The 22,439-nt window shown below is 42.8% G+C and overlaps 2 protein-coding genes across 4 annotated transcripts in view; one reads left to right on the top strand and one right to left on the bottom strand.

Annotated features, from left to right (window-relative positions):
• IQCG (IQ motif containing G) overlaps positions 1-1,422 on the bottom strand; it is a 75,842-nt gene extending 74,420 nt beyond the window's left edge. For 2 of the 3 annotated variants that reach the window (XM_069212852.1, XM_069212850.1), the window contains exon 1: positions 1,373-1,422. The gene's annotated coding sequence lies outside the window, so the exon portion shown is untranslated. Of the gene's footprint in view, positions 1-742; positions 828-1,372 lie in introns of those variants that run through there. The other variant, XM_069212851.1, reaches the window with a different exon arrangement.
• Positions 1,423-2,157: 735 nt separating this feature from the next.
• RPL35A (ribosomal protein L35a) lies at positions 2,158-13,871 on the top strand. Its single transcript, XM_069212853.1, has 5 exons — positions 2,158-2,270; positions 4,929-4,971; positions 5,328-5,480; positions 7,746-7,890; positions 13,814-13,871. The coding sequence occupies exons 2-5, from the start codon at positions 4,961-4,963 to the stop codon at positions 13,835-13,837; spliced, it is 333 nt and encodes a 110-aa protein (XP_069068954.1). The 5' UTR covers positions 2,158-2,270; positions 4,929-4,960; the 3' UTR covers positions 13,838-13,871.
• Positions 13,872-22,439: the final 8,568 nt, after the last annotated feature.

Below are 22,439 nucleotides of genomic sequence, written 5' to 3' on the forward strand. Positions count from 1 at the left end.
CGATCTTCATTCCGCATTTAAAAAACAGGACTATTAGAAAGGTAAGAAGACCTTCAAAGTAACACCGCATCTTTTTCTATATGAAACTATATTCAGATGACATTCTGGTAGGTCTGTCTTTAATACTATATTGTGTATAAGCATATGCCTTCTCAAATGTGCACTTAAAATCAACCCACATGTCTGCATGACTCTGCTTATACATACAATGCAAATACTACAATAGCCACATAAACAAACATGTGCAACATACACGTAGATGAGATTAGGTGACAAAACGAGGTATAAATCTGATTCTATTGTACATTGGCGAGACATTTTCAGCCAGTGCCAAATAATTCATTTTTAGTGAGTGAAAAAACGTTTTTACAGAATATCTTTAAATGAGACCTTTTATTTGTTTTGTTTGCGCCAGCTCCCCTTGTGCAGCGTTCAGACCCTGTATCAAGGTTGGGCTACTCCAAACTATGTTTACGAGGGATGTCATAGGCTTGGGACACAACAAGCAGGGCTTTTAATGTTTAACTGATATGTACACTGTGAATCACGTTTAAGATGTCTGCCCTGAATAAGGGACACTAAATGCAAGGTTGTTTCTTTTTACAGCTTACGTCCTGTGATTGCTTGCTAGCTCAGAAAGCCTTCTTCCACTCTACTTCTAAAAACCTGCATGAAAAATTGACCTCAACTTAGTTCCGCTTGATTCCTTACTTTTCTTTTTTCAGCATAACCCTCTTCTTACCTTCTATCCTCTGCATGCCTTCTATTTCCGAGTATAGCCTCCTCTGGGTCTAATTTCTTCCTGCTCAATCCCTCTTTTTGTGATCCTGCAATTGATTCATACCTCTTTTTATAGATCACACAACCTACCCGCTAAAAAAAAAAAATAAAAAAAAAACTACCCCTGTTATCTAACGTTGCCTAATGTCCACCAGCCTGTCTCGCCAACCATTCATCTGAAACTACATCGCCCCAACTAATGACACACACAACTGGCATTAATATAATCTGTTACAAAAGATGTGGATTAAATGCAGGCATTTTTTTTCTTGAGAGCACATAACCAATCACCATAACTAACAATAAACACTAGCTAAACCACTAACTGATGGTTCCAGAGTAAAGAGCTACTCGCCGTAAAGCGCTTCACCGCCTTGCCAGGGGCAGTAAGCGCTATATAAATTCAATTACAGTTCCTTAGGCACGGCTGGGTTTACCAGTGTGACCAGTCTTTCCTGCCAAGTGACACCCGCATAACTGCACGCATACAGCGCCCAAAGAGCCGGCTTGAGCAATGTACGTTTGGAGGCATTCAAAAAAAAAAAATCAGTACCAGATATGTAAATAAACATACACCGTCCCATATGCTCACCTTAGCTTCCCTCGTCTTGCCTGAACCCTCCATATGCGTCTCGTAGCCATGGCAACGGAAAGACCCCCAGGGTCCTTGGGATGGGCTGCCTTTCGATTGCCTGCTCAGACATGTAAGGACTTAAGGACACGTTCTAATTAGGGATGGGCGTCACAAACACTAAAGTGAATTTATTTATTTATTTAATGACAGTCGAGATTTATTTTACCGGTCGATCCAATTACTGTTAGACACGGTTAGTGAGCTGGCCATGGACATAGAAAGGGGAGTTTAGAGGGTAACCCGCGACAAGGGTGCCATCTTGGTATGGGCCGAAGTTAAGAGACATAGAAGACATACTCCCGCTGTGAATTGTTTTTTTCAACTTCTAATTAGATTTAGTTAATTTTAAAAATGGAAACAACTTCGAGCCAGACTAAAAGTCAGAGAAGCGTATTATCGCGTTGTGTAAAGGCTTTAACAGCTATTTTTTGTATTTTATGTTACTCTTATCGCAGTTCAGATACAATTGTTTTTGGGTAGTGTGTCAATAATAGTGTTGTGCCAATAACCGTATCCAAAGCCAGCTTTTTATAGCATCCCTGTCCTGCGTAGGACGAGCACCATAACGGACAAAGACCTAACGCCCGCTCAATCGTCCTCGTTCTGTTATAAACGTATTTAATTCGAGTGTATCTGCTTTTTAAAAGAAATATACTTCCGCCTTTTTAATTTACGTTTTTTTTCCATTCACAACTATAGGTTCTCTTTGGGACGCTCCGTACTCCAACATGGCGGCCACGTGAAGACGTCTTGTGTTTGTCCTTCTCCTCTGTCTATGGCAGAAGCCGTCGCGCTCATCTCCCAGCATGCACCTCTCCCTTCCTTCTTTTTCCCTCCATCTTGGATACCGGTTGCGGTGAGTCTGAGCATTGGTGGTCATTTATTCTCTTGTTTATCCAGGTTAGGCTGCTGCGGGGGTGGACATTTGGGGTGCTATAGTTTTGTGGGTTCCCCAGGGGTCCGGTAAGTGTGCATGTCGGCCCCGGGAGCGCAGGATGCCGGGGATACCGAGTGGATGAGACATGGGACCCTGCTGATAGTCTGCAGCGCCTCCTGTAAAGTTGTCAGAGCCGTTCATTTCCCTGCGAGGGGCCCGCATAAAGCTGCTGCGTGATCGGCCGTTCGTGCCGGTAGCTTCAGTTACCGGGCCTTTGGTTTTGGCAGTCTGTGTTCTGACCTGTCTTCCCAACTACTGCCCCAGGGCAGGATGAGTTGCCCCTGCCAGTGATGTAATAAGTAGACCTAATAAACTTTGAAGTTTGGGTGTTTTGAGCCGCCCGTCGGGTGTCTTTCGTTATCTCTTTTGCTTGCTTCTTATTATGTGGCTTTCCTTCTTCTCCCTGTGTTTGTCCCACCCCAGGAGCATATTCTAATTATCACCCATTTGGTTGTATGACTTATATTATTTTACTTATGTCCAAGATACTTCTTTCTTTTTTTCAGCTCTCCACTACTATGCATGTTCTTTCCACCTCTGTTACTCTTCCTGTTACTGCTTCTCCTTCCCCGCTAGCTGTTGATCCCTCAGCTACCCCCACCCTATGCTGGCTTTTTCGCCCCTTCATGAGTGGGTCCTGGACTTGACCTCTGACCTGGGGGGTGCACCAAGAGTTCCTCATTTGATGATAGAGGGCTGCTGTCCCAGTTGTGGGTTTAGTACAGAGAGCGGTGTGGCAGCATACTGTGCACTGAGAATTATTAGTGTGACCAAACTTTATATTTATTTAAGTCAAATGGGTGGTGGCCCCACAGGATCTTCTGTTTAAAATTCACTTAGGTCCTTACCTGGCTCTTAGCTCCAGCAATCGGAGTGCATGATAAATATATTGATTTGTGCAGTCTGTGGCACGTGCATGGTGTGTGAGAGTAAGCCATAGCAATAAAGGCCAGTGGTTTCCATTTTGGATACCTGTGGTCTGGTTCAAAATATGGGTGAGGACTATTACCAGGTAGTGAAGTGTAGTATTTTTGTAGGGAGAGGTGACCTGACTAATTTAGATATTCTGAGCTTTTTCGTTTGCAAGGAATTGTTGATTAGTCTTCCTGACCATTGCCTATTGTTTGAGGGTTGGGACTGCCGACCCTGTCGTTAAAGCTGAGGAAACATTTGGTTGAGGCCTGCACTTAGATTGTTCTGTTTACTCCTTCAGTTGTGGTGTTGATTGCTAGACGCAGAAGTCTAAAAGCTCTTTGTACTATTTTTGTGAGCACTGAAGGATGGTGAACAATGGTTGTGCCTGTGGAATAGCCTGATTTGAATGAATCTTCAACCAAGAACCATCCTAAAGCAGTTCGAGGAAATGTGTATATTTTGTAGCTTCGCATGAAGAGTATTTATCATCTACTATTTCAGTTGTAACAAAACCACCTGCAGCCCCGTCCCACTCTACTTTTGAGTGCTTCTCATTCTCTCTTTTGTTTCTCGTCTTCTGCTGTTCTGGCTGTCCAGCTGACCCTCATCTGCATAACTGACAGCACACATACATCTGTGACTTCATCTTCCCCGGTTTGCTTTGCAGATAAGCTTTGTCATAGTGTATGATCCCTCTTTACTTAACCGCATGCACAATGTAAGGATAGCTGGCCACATTTCTAAACAAACTGGACATTAAATCCTGCTGCTTTTCCCTGTTTGCCTACATTACTTCCGGCTAGAATGTTTCCATCAGTTCACTTTCCGAGCCCCCGACTGCTCCAAGGTCTGACAATGTTCCTTGGTGTCTTGAATACCTTGGCCGACCAATCTCCCCCAAGAACTCATCCACGTCAGAACCTAAATGGCAGCAAAGAACCTACATTTGGATCCGGAGTATTTCCCGTTCCAAAACTTTGTGCCTCTCAACACTGCACACTTTTCATCCAAAAATTGATGCCATGCCACTAAATCCGGATCTCGGACGCTAGTAATGAGAATACTTTTTAGTGCAGTCTAGCACTGCTTGCTGAATCAGTGGTGTTACTGGTGATCTGGATTTGGTTCAGTTTTGGCTTCCTCCTTCTACTCTTTTGATGTCTGAATGCTGTATTTGTCTTGTTGGTACAGAAGCGTAGATTCGCGTGGAATTTGTAATGCTATTCCCCGATTCTGTTAACTATTTTATGCAGTGTCTATTTCATAGGTGTATTTTCGAGATCCTCTTTTAGGAGACTGGTGTGCGTTGCATGTTTTCATTAATGGGAATGGATGACCTGCTCGTGTGCTGTTGCTGGCCTCATTTCATAGATCATTTTCAAGAGAGGTTGTTTTGCTGTTCTCTTCCCGCGTGTGACAAATCACTGTTTTTTCTTGTATCTGTTGCTTCAATACAGAGAGAACATTTAGGGATGCTGCTTTCGATCAGCTGTGTTTTTTTTGTTGTTTTTTTTTGGCATCTCGTTACCTTTCATAATCTGTATCTTGCAGTATTTGAACTGCGTAGAAGTGCTTGGTGTCTTATCTCGTAGTTGAGTGTTGTGTTCTGAGAAGCAGTACTTCTCCTATTGCTCATAATTTTTATTCTCCTTTTTCCTGCAGGGCTGCCAACAGCCGGACTATAAAGTACCACAATGTCTGGAAGGTAGGAAGCAACAAACTGCTAATTAAAATAAAGTGGTTGTACAGTTTTTTTCGCCTGTTAGACCATGTCTGCATGCTCCGAGGCCCTCGTGTGATAAAATATACTGAGACTGTTTGTCCTGGAGAGGAGTTTATCAACAATGGCAATATGTGTGGTCTTGTATTTTTAATAGGCTTCTAATATATTTGTTGGGTGTACTCTGTCGCTGCTTATCATTCAACTAGTTTTCAAATTTAAACTTAGCGTCAAATTAAAAGATGCATTTTAGAATCCCGTTTGGATGATGAATGCAGTGTCAGCTAAAAAATGCATTTCGTTTTGTTGTTTTCTAAATACTTAATTGCTTCACATTTCAGACTGTGGAGCAAGGCCATTTTTGCTGGCTACAAACGTGGTCTCCGAAACCAGAGGGAACACACAGCTCTTCTTAAAATTGAAGGAGTTTATTCACGAGATGAGACTGACTTCTACCTGGGCAAGCGATGTGCATACGTGTACAAAGCCAAGAAGTAAGTCTCGAGCATGGATTATTCAAATTGCATCTATTTGCATTATTAATTAAAATCTTAGCAAAAAACACAATATATAAAAGTTCTTCAGACTGCCGATTTGAGTTCACACTTCATCAGGGGCCCTGACAACCTTTCATAACATATTCGTAACACAATACATAAGTCTACTAAAACTATTATAGGTATAAAGTCTTTATAAAGTGCTACATGGCTTGTATTCATTATGATATAAAGTACACATTTCTTGCAAAAGTAAATGTAACACATTGCATTACATTTTCTATAAAAGCAGTACTAAAATCACCGTAATTTGCTAATTGTTTCCAAATTGAATATTGGTGAAGTTATAATATGCACAGCCCTTATTAAACCCTTTTCATCACACTATTCCTTCAAAATCATGTGTGGGCAAAACCAGAGGAAGCTTGTTGAAAAATTGGACAGCACATTGCATACAATTTTCTGTGAGTGAAGTAATAAGATCACCATAAAGTGCTAATTTGTTTAATGCTATAACATTAGATATCAATGAAGTTATAGTATGCACCTTCTTCATCACACCAGGCCTTCAAAATCACTCTTGAGGAGAACCAAAGGAGGGTTATTGAGAGATCATAAGCAGCATGTGAGTCTCTTGGCGTGCAAAGTTTAAAAAAAAAAAAAAAAAAAAAAAAAAAAAAAAATCTCTACAGTTTATCTACGGTTCAGCCGGATCCAGAACTTTCATTAGTGCCTGTGAGAGGAGCGAACCCCACACATAACAAAAGCAGGTTCCGACAATTGACACCAGGCCTTTCTTAGGGCCGGACAGATGCAGATCAAATGAACAATGCCCTCCGTCACAGCACCGCACACTTTGCATGACGTCTCACCACCATTCTTCCATGCTGGTGGGTCCGCAAATGACGGCAGAGACCCTAATCGTATGGCAAGCAATTGGCGTTTCAGATGAACCGAGTATGGTGCATTCACATACTGTGCTGGCACCTGTCTGCTGTAATCATGCATAACCATCCAGGTTTCCAACTGGGTGGCAAATTTACGCTTGTTGTCCATCAAAGATTGCAGCTTGGCTTCTCTGTTTAATGCAAAGTCTGGAGCATGGTTCTGCTGGGACGTGTGCTGGTCTTATGTCAGTTCGTTTATGATTGCTCACTCACATGATTACATATTTCATCTGCTACCTGGAGTTAAAAAAAAAAAAAGTAGTATTGTGCATATGTAGAGCTGTACTTGTATGTAAACTGGTTCTGGAAAAGGGAATGATTGGATAGTATGAGTTGAAACGGTTTGGCTTTGGGAATATAAATTGATACCAATGTTCATTATTTGATATTTTGAACATCTTCAGGTGTGTGCTGTAAAGCTGATTGCCATGCATGTATCAGATGTTGTAGTTTTTTGTTTTGTTTTTGCCTATGTTCCTGTATATTAAGTAGAACGTGAGAAAATGAGCTAGGAGTGGGCCTGGGTGCTGAACCCTAAATGCACATTCTAAGAGGGAAATTCATGGGCATCTTTGTGGTTCCTGTTTGGGGGGGTTGGGGGGAGCAGCTCTGTGTTTAGCCCTTGGGCATTAATGAGCATTCGTTTGGGAGAATCTTGCTCTTGGTTGGTCTTTGGCCCCTGGGCAGGGCAATCTGTCGTGCCACTTGCATTATGGCACATGCTTAAATCCATGGATCCAGGGGCATTTTATTCTCATAGAATTTCTTTAGCTGTGGAGAAGATCAAGATTTGTTGAAATTTACTTAAGTATTGTAGTGAAATGGTTAAGATTTAAGAGTAATTTGTAAGGGTTTGATACAGGTGTAAGACATACTTACATTTTTTCGGTTAAGGTATATGTGTGATAAAGGGATTATGAGGTAATGACCGAATTGTTAATGCAGTTTCCCAAAATTTTGACATTCGTTTAAGACACCACAGGTTTGTCTGAGTAAAAAAGAGAGAAAAAAAAGCATAAAGGTGAGTCCAATTTATGGTAGCTCATAATGGAACTGATAAAGAAATGGCCACTTCAGAACGTCTTCAGCCCGAAGTGCATATGTTGCAGTAAGGTGTATACTTGAGTATAACCCCTAGTACCCTTTTGGTTAAAAACGCTTACATTGTCTGGCTACGATTTTATCTTGGATCATGCCCTTTTTGCTGATCAGCCCAAAATCCACCTTTGGAGATTCGTGGATAATTATATTTTGTTTGTCACTGCGGTGAAAGTGAGTAATTTTTTTTTAATGTTATTTTTTTTTCTCCCCTCAGCAACACTGTTACTCCTGGTGGCAAACCCAACAAAACTCGTGTGATTTGGGGAAAGGTGACTCGCGCCCATGGTAGTAGTGGCATGGTCCGTGCCAAGTTTCGCAGCAACCTTCCTGCCAAGGCCATGGGGCACAGGATTAGAGTGGTGAGTGCATTTCACTCTTGGGTTGGTTTTTTTTTGTATGTCTTCAGACTTAGGCATCCACTTTTTGTGGTCTCTGAATAGTTGTGTGCAAGGCAGAGGTAATTTAAGTTTTTTGTTTTTTTTTGCTTTTGGTAAATCAGACATGCAAATTCTAGTTTTCTGCTGAATGAGTCGGGCAGAATCTAGTTTGTTCAAACTCCAGTGCTGTTGATTACTTGGTATAGATAGCCTTGGAGGCACTTAAAATATGGTATTTTAAGTGGTGTCCTTTCGAGATCTAATGTGACATGCTACTTTGTTCTGCCTAATATTCTTGGTGAGGCTTATGTATGTCCTGGTGTTAAAATAGTCTGAACAGATTATAGCCCTGGGCCACTAATTTTTGCAGGTCCAAAGACCCTCGCCAACCAAGGAGGCATGTTTAAATGGGTCATGTTCCACGTTGGGAGTGGTGGGCAATACCTAAGAGACTGCAAATAGAACTTTATTTTTATTTTTGTGTCAAACTCCTTAATTTGTGTATTTAAGATTTTTAGACTGCACAGTATTTGATAGAAATGGAAAATTACCTGTGTTAAAGGTATTGAATATTCTTTATCTTGTTGGAACTAGTCCTTATTCGTTGGGTCAACAAGTTTCTTGCCACTGGGGGTCTTCCACATCTATCTGGACCCGTTTTATTAGCCCTAATCTGTTTATCGGCCCTCTAAACTACTGTCTCAATAGTAGGGCCCACACTCGTACATATGTAACCATATTAACACAAGTATATGTGTCACTCTGAACCTCCTTGCTTTGTAGTTGCATCAGTCCCACAATATTTATATTTAGTCTCAGGTCTGTATGCTTAAGTTTAGAAAGGGAATTACCATCACCACAGCACTTCCGAATCTTGCGTCCCCTGATCTATACAATAACAAACCCGCCTTTCATACACATAACCTCAGTCCTACCCTTCCACTTCAGACTCCCCACACTAACAGATCCAAAACATTTCTTCTAAGCCTTTTTGGAAGAAGAAAACAACACTTCTTCTCTACTCAACAGTGAACTCCACCAACAATATAATGCCACCTGCAGTTTCAATGGGATATACTAGCCCTCTAGCAGCGCACACTCTCTCCAGCTTAACAATATTTTGTTTAGACTGCCTACTGATAAATGCTTGTCTGTCAAAAAACTAATACCTCATATTCAGCCTATTGATAGACACACAGCAAGACTTGCATTTCATTTAAAAATCATGGCTGGGAAAAGACATGGCCCTGGTATTGCATGAAGCTATTTCACCACAATATAAAACTGTTAAAATCGCGAAGGGAAAACCTCCTAGTTACAACCATGTAGCAATGCTACAATCCAGACACATTGCTCGACACATCTTACCTTCTTACAAGATACTCAACTCAATGCATCCTTGGTGATCTCTACATATATGGTTCAACAAATCCAATATGCCACACACCTGGACCAGCCTCATTTGCCTAGATTCACACACCCCACAGCGACTCTTGATAAACCCCCACACATCACTGGGCACATATTAGATATCGTCTTTGCCATCCCAAACATTTTAACACTCCTAAGAATTACTCTTGGTTATGCGGTCAGACTAATTCTTCGCTGCCTTGCAACATTAGACACCACAACATCCTACATACATAACGACCATGGAACAAGCCGAATTCAGATGGACTGGAAAATCTGTTTACCTCCAACACAGATCTGGCCACCATCAATTCTGTACACCCGCTCTCTTAATTCTCTGAGGACATCTAAGGGGAACTATTGAAAGACCTCTTGGTTGAATGCAGAATAAAAAAAACAAAAACTAAGTTTTAGTGCAACTGGCTCAAACCAAACCACCCCAAAGACAAGATATTCTTACACAGGTGTGACAAAATATACAAGTCAATCAAAAAAAAGCACAAAACAAAACTATTCTGAGAGTCCACAATGCTAAGTGCCAATAAAGAATTCTATATCTATAAAATACTCATAAAATTCTGTAAGCCGAATGCACAGGAGCTACCAATCTCATTTCTCAATATTTTTGTGACCAACATCTAAGGCAAATATATTGGATACTTAGTTAAAAAAGAAAAACGCCCAACCCGTTCCCCCACAATACCTTACAGCAACTATGCTCCTTCAAGGAATTACTTCCAACTGAATTGCGTTATCTTGTTAAAGCAAGCCAGTCGGCTGCTATTCTGACTCCTGTCCACCTCAAATCTTCAAAAACATTCTATTATCCACTTGAGCTGCCATCCCAGAAAGAACACTTGTCAACAGCTCCTTAACAGGAGTTTTCCCAGAAGACCTTCAAATGCATACATACGCCCCCTTAAAAAAAAAAAAAAAAAAAACTAGCTGGACAATTATGACCTTGAGGACTATAGAACCATAGCATTGGACCATTGTTGCGTAATCTTACTGAAAGAGTAACTTTCGCCCAGATGTCATTTATTGAAGACCGTCCATACTTTCTGAACTGGATTCAGTCCAGGAAGAGGCACAGAATTGGCTCCAGTTTCTATCTGGGATGACCTCAAAACCAGTCGACCAGAACTGACTTGCTGCCCTTCTTCTCTTGGGCCTTTTAACAGCCTTTGACACAGTGGATCATTTTACCTTCAGACTTTTGGGGGGGGAGGGGAGGGGGGGGGCAGGGCACAGATCTCGTTTGGATCACATCCTACCTACACAGCCAAAGAATTATTATACAAACCCCTCAATCTCTCACTAAACCATACAACATTAAAACAGAAGTCCCTCGAGGCTTAATTGTCTCACCCATGCTTTTCAACATCTACATAAAATCGCCCAGATCTGAACAAGATGTTTTGACATCACCTTCTATAATGGATTATACCAGATACTTCTCAAATTGGAAAGCCTAAAGAACACTAATGCATCACAACTCTTTGAATGCCTGTGGGCTATAGACCAGTAGACGACATTGAGCCAATTCAAATGCCTCCTAAACTGATCTACTTACCTGTGCCAACTGGAAAACCAACGACCCTCTCTGCACCTGGCCAGATCATCTAGGGCCATCTAAAATATTTAGAGCGGTAAAATGCCATGAAATTACCATGGACACGAGACTGTCGATGACTCTATAGTGGATAAGGTACCATATCAAGCTTTCTCACTATGCTAACACTCCCACATCTTTCTGCACCCATAATTTCCACTCAGTCTTCCATCTGTTGTGATTTCAAAACTGGACCATGCTAATGGTCTGTACCATGGTCCAACTTTGTCAACTATGAGAAGACTACAAAGAACTCAGAAGGTTGCCGTGAGACTCCTCCTACTTGTAAAGCCACAAGCACACATCTCTCCTGCTTTGAGTCGCCCTGCATTGTTTACCGGTTGCAAGAAGATTCTCCTTCAAGCTGCTTTGTATTGCGCACACAGAACAACAAATGTCAGACTGCTCTTCGTCAGTAAATAAATAAATCAGCAAATGCATTTGGCAAAGGAACCTACGTTAAAGAATGGCTCCCGCCTTCTTATTCCTACATGCAAATAAAAAAAATCAGGGCTGGAACATCTTTCTCTGTTCAAGCATCTAAACTGTTCCTTATCCACAAACCTAAGAGACACAGAGCACCATCTCCACTTCAGAAGATTAGTTAAGAGCTCGCTCTTCCCCAGGTGACGACTATATTGCCATTTGCCAACCTATCATAGCAGCATACTCAGGCGTGACAAACTGTACTTCTCACAGTAAAGGAAAAGAGCTGTTATACAAGCACACATCGTTGTACTTTCAACTATTTCTCCTGTTATAGGTAGAATCAATTTTTTAAGGGGAGAGCTATATATTGCACCCGAAGATACATGTGTATATCAGACCACGTCAAAATGACTGCTTCTATGTACATATAGGTGCATGTATAGTTATACCTGCTTCGAATAGCTACAATAAGTAACGTGTATTTATGTATATATAAGTAAATTACTTAATTTGATACTATAAAAAAGTCCCACATGGTAACTGGACAGCAGGCTGCTTAAACATAGCAACGTCAGTGTACAAGTGGGTATTTAAATATAGAGCGGTTTAATGAAGATTAACTCTACCAAGTATTGAGTGTAAATGCGTATATTTGTGCTATTAAAAAATCCTTCCCATTCTCCCCTTCTACATCCACACAAAAACACCTGCTGCTGCCCTCTTACAAATCTATTTCTATCATTCTATCCCTACTCCATACTAGTGAATACGCATGGAATCAAGAGTAGACTCCTAACACAACTAATACATTGGGGGGGGGGGGAGGAGGGAGACAAAGGAAGCATTTTTGCTACAAATCTTGGCATCCAAAGGAGTGTTCTACTTGCAGAAAAGGTGCCCTAATGCCTGGTCAGGGGATGTAAGCGCTATATAAATACGTTTGCTGTATTCATACATTTATATTTTGTAATCGCCCCCAAGCAAGTCTGCATCAGTAGGCCCAGCAAACACACACCACAGACAAATGCACACTGCAAAAGTCCTGTTTCATGCTCCTTAGGTGCGTTTTAGCAGGCGAAGACTTGTCCTGAAGATGACTCTGCTCGCTCACTTTGTTGAATAGCAAATATTTTGGTACAGAAGGGGTAACTAAATCAATACAGATATTGTGGGACCCTTGGGGGTCCTTGTCACACCCTATTAAGTCATAGCCAAGATGTTCAGTGTGACCCATGTACGACTCTGGGCCCCGTTATCGAGAAACAGACGTTCAGAGAGCCGGTGAATAGATTTATGGTTGGTAAAACACATTCTGATGAATGTGGCAGACCTGTAAGGGTAAGAAACGTGCTGATCACTAGTAACTGAACTTATCTGGTGATTCGTTCCCGTCAGCCTCACCTGTATTTTAATCTTATTATGGCACCCAGGGCCTTAGGTACTGCCTCACTTGCTGTACTAGATTTAGGGGGCAACCTCCAGGCTATTAATGTGCAGGGTCTGAGTGTGGCTGCTGTGTAGCCGTGTGATGTAACTCGAGTATCATCTGTTTCTTTCTTTTTTTTTTTATTTGGCATTAATGGATAAGCCTGGAGTGAGATAGGGCCATATAGAGCAGGGATATGTTAATTGATTTAACAGCAAAGATGTAGTGAGGCTAAAAAAAATTAAGAAAAAAAATGTTGAAGGGGCAGCCGAAGCAAAAGACGAGCCCCGGAGAAGCTCTTCGGGGCAAGCAGCTTGCACAGAAACGAGGCATTGGCAAAGCCAAACAGTGCCACTGGCTTCAAACCTTTTTGCTTTGTCAATGCTTGTTTTGTCATAGTTTTAGTAAAACTGTTGGGTGAGCAGCTGGCCCGCAGCAGTATAAAACCAACATTAGCAAAGCCAAACGATCTTAACCCTTGCATTTGTGACCTATTGACTTTGCCAGTGCTTCTTGATGTTGACGTGCAGCGTCAGGTCTGGGGTAACAAGTTGTAGAAAGCATCCACCAGTAGGGGCGTGCATGCTTTACTGTGCATGCCTATGGATGGAATTGGGTGTCATTTTATTATTGGGTTTTGTTTACCAATCTAAGATGGCGGGTGCCACTGGGGGACCCACCGCACGTGATCTGTGAAACGTGTAGTGGGGAGAGCGGCTCCTGCCTGCACCGCAGTTGTCCGTTCTTTGTGTCCTGTGTGCTAATCCTTGTAGATGTTACGGCCACCGAAGGATGGAGGCAGATCAGGACACTGGCTGTGCAGGGCTCTAGGCTCGTGTGCACTGGGATCAACAGTTTGTTGTCCCTCTGCTGCAGATGTGCTAATACGCTGGTGTACTCCCTTATTTATCCATCTGGTACCTTTGAGGTCCGCGGAACATGTTTATCTTTATAAGTAGTTATGTCTGTTATGTAGTATTTTATTGATTATAATCGTATGCTAACCTGTATTCTTTGTTTTTGTGCAGATGCTGTATCCTTCAAGGATCTGAACTGCTCGTTACAATAAATCGTGCTAAAATTCCACACATTTGTGCATTCGTGTTTATTTGTGGCACTTGTCACCTGTGAACAAGTGTTTTATGATCCCTCCTCCCCATCTTATTGGACATTAGCCCCTCAGCGTAAGGGCTTTCAAGAGATAGATGTTTATTTCAGTGCTTTCGCATCTGTTGCAGTTTATGCCGCGTGTCACATAATACATTTGTGGGTTTGCAACATCAGCTTAAGAGCAGCTCTGGGGCCGGGGCCCGTACTGTGGCCTTCGAACGCCAGCTACTGAACTTGGTCTGCCTGTGCACTTTCAGCCCAGGGACCCAGTCGTTCACCAGGAGGCGCAGGCAGCCTGAGAATGTGGACCATCTGGGACAGGGTGTACTTGCAGTATAAAGGAAATGTGTGGCTTGTTCGGAAGCGCTGGGGAATTGGCTATGTGCCTGAAGTGTTATGTGTAGCTGCAGATACACATGCTGTGCACTGTTCCTGGCATCTAGTGTTGGGCGCGGAGTGTTATAAGTTGTTTTTCTTTGAAGAAGTCTTTTCGATATATCTAGATATAAAAATGTTTTTACACAGTCTGTTGGGCAGCTGTGTCCAAGTGTGCGGCAGGCATCTTTAAGAAATGAAAAAATGTGACCCATGGCTCAGGTGGGGCAGGGTGGGCTGAGGCAAGGTGGAAGCAGCTACTGGCGTGTGGGGGCTGCAGCCAGGGTCAGATGACCTACGACCCTAGTGTGTGACACTGATTACGCAGTACTGAAGGACTGGTGTGCCCACTCTTCTTACACAGTGAATGCCAGCATGCTGTCTCACAACCACACGAAAGGCCCACGATCACAGAGACGTGATCTGGCGCACAGAATGGAAAAGTAGCGCAGTGCTGGTGCATTGGTGCCTGAAGGGGTGGATTTCATGGAGGGGCTATTTTGACTGGGAATAATTAAAGGTATGGTGAGTGGAAAAGAACACGGTCACTTTGCCTATTGGGGTAACATAAATGAGATGTCTTTTACCCAGTTCGGTGGTTTTCAGTTTATCGACCTCTGAAGTACAAAAGGCTGAATTTTGGCCACGCACCTCTCGTTCTCCTAAAAATAGTTCAGATGCATGCACCGAGGGGTAGATAAAATAACAAACAAATCAATACACCTATCATGTACATTACTTTAAAATTTAACCCAAGCACTAGCAAACTGCTCGTCTCCCACACAATCCTGAGCAGCCTTGTAAACAGCTGCTGAAGACCCGTAGGCTTTGCAGCATCTCTAAACTTGGATGCCTTTTGCCCTTTGTGATTCTAGCCAGAAAGGACTGCAACTCTTAACACCCACAGATGCCTAACAGCTAAACGCGAATTTAGAGAAAATATGACACACAATCACCCAACCGGAACTCCTTGTTGCCATTCAAACTACCAGAGCGATTGGGAGGGTGAGGAAGGAAAACTTAGTAATTACAATATATATCTCTTACTACCCATGGCGAGGCATCGAAACGCTTTACACCGGGCACACAATGCTGTGGAACCCAAGGTTAGTAGTTAGTCCAGGGTTATTGGGATTAGTCGTCTGCACTCAAAGCAAGCCATTCCATGCCGTCGTTTCAGTTTCTTTCTGGTTGGGTGCGATCATTAGTGGGAGGGATATGTGAGCTCATGCATAGTTGGTCGGATTAGTAGAGGAGAATTACAGATTGTTGGGTTGCATCAGTATGACTTTCAGAGGAGAGGTTAATCTTGTAGATAAGTTGTGGGAAATTTGTATAAATCCAATAACTCTTAGGCCAGGAGCCTCCAATCTTTTCTGTAATGAGCTACTTATGATCAATAAAAATCATCTCACACTACTAATATGATTAGTGTTGTATGCCTTTATGTGGGTAATCCATACTAGCCATACATTAAATACTCCTGGTGCAGGATAATTATATTGGTCATAAACCTTCCCAGTGCCACATGATTTATCACTCAAATATCAGCTTTTGAAAATTCAACCATCAGCTTATCAGTTCTGACAATACACACTTTTTCATTTTGATTAACCATTGTTCAATTTTGGTATACTTATAATAATTGTCAAGCGAAAGCTTCTAATTTAGTAGGCTGGACTGGACACGTGAGAGCTACTTCTAGGTACCTGGAGAGCCACCAGTAGCTCACAATCTACTAATTGGAGAAACCCGACGTAGGCTAAACATGCACAGGTCAGAGTAGGGTGTGCTTGAAAATAGAAGGCATGCCGAGGATGGCAGGAGAGGGACATTTGAAAGACTAAAATGAGGCGACAAGTTTTGAAGGATTGTTTTTTAATGCTGGATTTAGAGAATATTTTTGTGATAGCATGCAGTTCGAGGATGCAAGAATGTAGAGAAAACACCATTATTTACTAGTGAAGATTGTGCTTTATTAGACAGTTTGATCATTAGTATAATCTGGTAAACCATCTCTCGGCTACTAGGCAACTGCTAGCCCACTGATCCAGCCAGTTTAGTAGATTTGGTGAAGTAATGGCTGAGTGCACGTGTCAGGAAAAAACACAGAAAATAATGTAGATATTGCAAGATTCTGGTGGTCTGTCCTCCGGTTTGACCCCTATTATTTATGCAGCATACTCGGTTGCATTTCAATGCCTCTGCTTTGCACGATCACCGGATGGAAGGTGAGAACAGCTTCCCAGGCGTGGATATGTAGTACCTGCATTCCTGTGGTTGAAAGATGGGAGATGCAGGCACTGTTGTGTTTAGCAAATTCAGTTAGCACTTTTGTTAGCAAATGACTTGTGCAGCACAACCCTCTTTGCGGATTCCATGGGAGAGTTTGGGTGGAGCTGCAGGTTGAAGGGGACCCTTTGTGTGAGGCTAAACCATTGTGTACCTTGATCACACCTCATTGTAGCACCTGCACACCTCTTTGTGAATCTGTTGTGGGTGCCCCAGACTGGACACAGCCCCATGTGAGGGGCATCACTACACAAAGGTGTCTTGGAGCACCCCGAAAAGAGATTTGAAATGTAAACCTACTGCAGTTTTACGTTTCCTTAGTGAACAAAGTTCAAAAGAAAGGGAGCTGGAAAGAGTCCTCCCTTCACATTTCCTACGCGACAGCTGATGCTCTGCTTAACGCGCTGTTCTTTACCAACTCTCCCTGCAGGGATTGTGGTGAATGCTGTGATGGTGCTGTAGTGATATTTCTGACAGTGACTAGTACTTGCTCAGCTAGTGTATAGCAAGTAACTTGGATACAAGTTTAAAGGACATCACAGGCCTCCACACATTGTAAAGATCTTCATTTCTTTACATTTGATTTATCTGTATATTTGGGCTTTACACAAGTGATTTGTTATGTAATTTTGAGCACCCTGGGTTAACAGAAATAACTCCCACTCAAATGTAACCTCAGCAGAAAATTAAATGTGAAAGACACATAAGGACCTTCCTAAGTGTTCCTGAAAGTAAAATGTAAAGGCAGAAGTATGTCTTCTACTTAATCTTTGAATAACGCATTCTACCTTGGATTGATGACCGAGGAGTGTGGGCAGGCTATCATTCAAACCAAAGAAACATAACACAAGTGTTCTTGGTCCATCTGTGTTTAAAGCACCAGACATTTACACAGAATCTGAACTGTAAAAGTGGTGATATTTTTTATACAGTGAATGTATTTTATACAATGCATGTAACCCGCCTCTTAATAAGCCAAATATGAAGTTGTGGGTGAAGCCTGTGGCTGACCCCCTTCATGGTGTGATGGGCCCTTGGCTGGCCAGCAGGGAGGCCAGAGGTTTAAGCAACTGTCCCGCTGAAGCTAATTAACTCTAAAAGATGATACTACTTAGGAGTTACAGTCTTTGTTCTTCACCTAACATTCAATTTAATCCCAGTTCTCTTCCAGGGTGATCCTCACCATAGTCAAGCACTGAATAGTTCTGCCCACGCACTGGAATCCCAGAGAACTTAAAACCTCCCACCCCCCACCCAATGGTGTGTTACATATACGGTTACAGCCTATACAAAGCCTGACATTGGCCAACTTTCATTTTATCTTGAAAAAGAAGCCAATGATTATTAAAAGTGACCATAGAAAATCTTTCTCACATAGTTGTTGATTGGGGCGGGGGAGGGAGGAGAATCTGCTAAGCTCCTGGCCTTGTTAGAGAAGAGGGATAAAGAACGATCCTGGGTGACCCAAATAAGGGGATGGACGGAAGCACCATAGGCAATAAAAGTTGCCATTGCAGAGACTTTTGCCACTTTAAGAGCCTCTGGCCTCACGGCAACAATGACCGCTGCTGACTGCGATGACTGCCGGAAAGATGTATCCCTTCTTGGGAGGCATGGGAGACACTGGAGGCGGACTTGACAGAAGAGGAACTGGTGAGAGGCCTACAATCTGGCAAGGACCCCCACCCTAATGGTTGATAAGGAATAGCAAACATTGTGCCCTAACTTAAGTCTGCTATGTTCCAGGAAGAATGCAAGGCGGGCTGTCTGCCAGAAGACTGCAACGATTGTGGTTGTACATAAGAAGGGCAAGCCTCCTATGGACCGCAGAGCCTATAGGTCAATATTCCTATTAAACATACAGGCTAATGTACTGGAGAAAGCCAGGGCGACCAGATTTGGGGGTCGTGCACCTGGACTAATTGGGCTTTAGTACCAATTATTACCAGTAACAATTGTCTCTGGAGACCTTCACGGAAGACTTGGCAACAGGCTAGGCGGTCCCGCTGGTCCTGGACGCCAAGATGGCATTCAATTCCACTGAATGGGATTCTATATCTGCTACTTTGACAAGGCTGGGGTTTGGGTCACGGTTGTGTCTGGATTACCCTGGTATGTCACTCTCCCGCAGCACACTTGGATAGTTGTCCGAGCCTGGAAAGAGGCCACCAAATACTTAGGCTAGAAGGGGAAGCCTACTTGCCTGACTAGCTTTTGAGCAGTGATCTGTTGGAGTTGAGGGGGCTGAAAGAGTTCCTGAAGTGGACGCTGATAGGCATGGAACGCTTGAGTGGTGATTCGAAGATCTTCATCAGGAGTAGAATGAGCTAAAACTGAATGTTTTAGGTACTTTCAGTTAGGAGAGGCCCTCAAAAAGCATGAACAAGAGGGAGCAGCTTCCAGAGGCCGCCTCTTAGGAGGACCGAGTACTTACTGAACCTATACCCAAAAAAGGGGTGTTGATGCTCTACAGAAAATTGAATACCAACTCACATGATTAAATGGGACTGTTGAGATCTGCACAAGAGGGAGATCTTGGGGGCTTTGATGACAAGGGCTGGGAGGAGGCCCACCAGAGTCTGCAGGACGTAGCCACACATGGCCAATTTAGGCTGGTCCAATTCAAAATACTACACCGGTCCTACTAGCTGTGGACATTGATGCATTAGATTGGCAAAGCAAACATGCCACTGTGCCTGAGGGGATGTACAGGGGAGGGTGCATTCTTTGACCACGCTGGGAGTCTCCACTTAGAATAGTGGACAAGAACGATGCAGGTAATGTCCCAGGTCTCTTCATTGGAGAATCCCCTGGACACTTAATGGCTGCTATTGAGGATTTCTGGTGAAACGCCGTGACCCAAATATCTGGGGATCTGGCTAAAGCTGGTCGCAGGAGTAGGTAAATGTAACATTGCAAGGGCCTTGGGGCAAACCAACCTGAGGTGATGACTCCGACACAAGAGATTTTACTAGAGCTAAACAAGCGCGGCTCCTTCTACCTGGCCAGTCACATCGCAACTGCCATGAACGACCGGCCAGATCAAAAGACCACATTCCTTTAGAACACTTCCATAACAATGCGTAAAGCAACATCCTATGAAAGACAACTTATAACACAACCCCACCGGGCAGACAGGGAATCAGACCTGGACTGGTGCTAGAGGGCAGAGCAAGAGATCTGCAAAGGAAGAGGTTTCCCCAAGAAATGGGAAAAAGTGTGGGAAGCGTATAGGGGTTATTGACAAGGGAAGAACAAGGGGGGGGCAGAGGTTTGGGATCACAGGGGAAAACGAGAACCTTTCAAATGTTGTTTAGCTGTAAAAGTGCCTCTGTTGGTAAAAACTTACTCTGCAATGTAATCAGCCACTGCTTTGTTGAAATATAACGACTATTGATTCGTACTTCTACACTGTATGAGGTCTATACTTCCAATAAAAATTATATATAAAAAAAAGATGTGACAGCTGTCCTCCAGACGGTAAAAGGAAGAAGGCTAAGGAAATATTGCAGGAAGTTGATGTAGCATCATCAGAGGTCATAGACACTGCAAGGGATGTCCTTTTCTAGGGCTTTCAGACACATGGCTGGTGCTGCAGTTCTTCGCCGAAAAGGTTGGGTAAAAGCTACTTCATTCCATCCGAAGGTTCAAGCTAAAGTTCTAGAGATGCCATTTGAGGGAGGAAATTACTTTTACAAAAGTGGAGGACGTACTCCAACCAATCAAAGCTTACACCGACACAGCACATTTACTAGAAACATTACAACAACGCTGTATTCAAAGTTTTTGGGCAGTAGAGGAAGAGGTCAGTTTTATTTCTCAACAGAAGTGTATCTGTCAGAGATGTCATCCCTACCCTCAATTTCAACAGGGGTTTTGACAACAGTATGCACCTCAGCAGCAATACAGAGCACCACCAGCTACATCTTATGCAAGACAACCTGGTCGTGGACCTACTGCTGGAGAAAAAGGCCATGAAATGCCCGGATGTCAGTAACTATTTTCAGGCACCAGTCACCCCTCCTGCTCCACATCAAGGAGTCTAAAATTACCCACTTAATATAGCTTCGGACAAATGGGTGTTAGAAATAATACAACATGGTCACATCCTATAATTTGTTAAACAGCCTCCCAGAAATCCCCCTTGCAAGATGTTGCATCTGCATCTAAGTCTCTTAAAGTAAGAGATCCTATTACTTTATCTGCAAAGGGGCTAAAGTGGAAGTTCCATGTATCCACCAAAAAAAGGGATTCCATTCAAATTTCTTACTAATCAAGAAAAACATCTAACAAATGTAGGCAAGTCACTGATTTAAAACTTTTGAACAAATTCATAAAGAAATAACCTTTTGGAATGCTTTCGCTCCAAGAGATTTTATATCTTGTAAACTTAGGAGTATTTATGACATCACTTGACCTTCTTAATGCTTAGTTCCCATCCCCATCCTTGCAAACACGAACGTATCTAAGGTTTGTGGAGGCAGGGTGCCCTTACCGGTTCAAAGTCCTTCCATTCGGACTGTGCTCTGATCCTAGAATTTGCACACCGTGCATGGTGCTAGTAGTGGCGTGCTTGAGAAGGTATACCCGCACCTTCTCGGACTGGCTTATCAGGGGTTCCTCTTTCCACTCATGCAAATATTCTACTATAGCCTACATACGGCTCTTCAAACATCTAGGTCTAAAGCTAAACAAGAAAAAGTCTTTGCTAATTCCATGCAGATTGAGTACATCCCAGAGGGTGGTCCTAAAAACAGAAATATGCAAAGCATAGCCTACAAAAGAAAGGACTCCACACACAATAAATTTAGTATCGGATGTTCAAGTCAATGCTTGGAATGATTGCATCTTGTATTGCACGAATTCCAAACTGTTTGCTGCAAATGGGGCCACTATAGGAACAATTAGTCCATCAATGGATACAAACACAAGGGACTTTCAACAGCATAGTCCCCATCACCAACTAGCAATTGCATGGTGGAAGAGAAAAGACAATGTTTTTTGAGGTCTAGCATTCATTTGCTCTCGTCCTTACTTTATAATGAAAACAGATGTGTTCTTAGAAGGGTGGTGCACACATCCGCAAGACCTCGAAATTCATGGCACATGGACTCGTCAAGAGATACAAACCTTTCAGAGTTGAAGTTAATATTTCTGGGTCTCCAATCCATTCTTCCCAGAATAAAGAATTCGGTAGTCTGGTACACACAGACAATAGCACTACTATGTTTTACCTAAACAAACAAGGAGGAACAAAATCATAACTATTATCAACACAAGCCCAACAAATTTTAAAATTAATTCTTTGCCACAAAATGTCTTTGTGAATGGAGCATGTTCCAAGAACAGAAAAAAATTGGTGGATTCTCTCAGCAGAACGTAGGATGTCACAATGTACAACACTGGGTGCCCTGCGTGGGGCCAGGGCAACCAGGCACTAGTGGCTGGGCCCTGGTGGATGGGGCCCCGAGCTGAAATTGACCCAGGGACGGGATCCGCATGCTCCCTTTTGTTTAAATAATGTACTTGGCTGCTAGGAGCAAGGGGTCCTTGGAGAAAGTGAAGTCCAAGAAGGTGATATGTATTTATATGCATTTTTTTTATATATTGCCATGCCCCCGCAGGAGCCTGCACTTTTTTTTTTTTGCCAAGGTTTTGTGACAATTTTATTATTATTAATTGCCCTGGGGGTCTCCGAGGGCCCCTAGCAGCAAGGCTAGGGGGTCAGAGTATTCCTATCCTGTCCCTTATCTTTTGTTAGCCAAGGCAGTGTGTGGTGCTGGGTTGACTGGTTAGTGGGATGTTGGCAGGCGGACCTGGCAGCAGGCTAGGCCCTGTGGCTAAATTCAGCTGTGCACGGCCAAAGGCTGTGCGTGG

Source organism: Pleurodeles waltl, chromosome 11 (genome assembly GCF_031143425.1).
Source record: "Pleurodeles waltl isolate 20211129_DDA chromosome 11, aPleWal1.hap1.20221129, whole genome shotgun sequence".
NCBI lineage: Eukaryota > Metazoa > Chordata > Amphibia > Caudata > Salamandridae > Pleurodeles > Pleurodeles waltl.

Bases quoted from the DNA above. Each gene is read 5' to 3' on its own strand.
- RPL35A (XM_069212853.1), top strand. The intron at 5,481-7,745 runs GTAAGTCTCGAG...TTCTCCCCTCAG, and splicing joins TACGTGTACAAAGCCAAGAA to CAACACTGTTACTCCTGGTG. The intron at 7,891-13,813 runs GTGAGTGCATTT...GTTTTTGTGCAG, and splicing joins TGGGGCACAGGATTAGAGTG to ATGCTGTATCCTTCAAGGAT.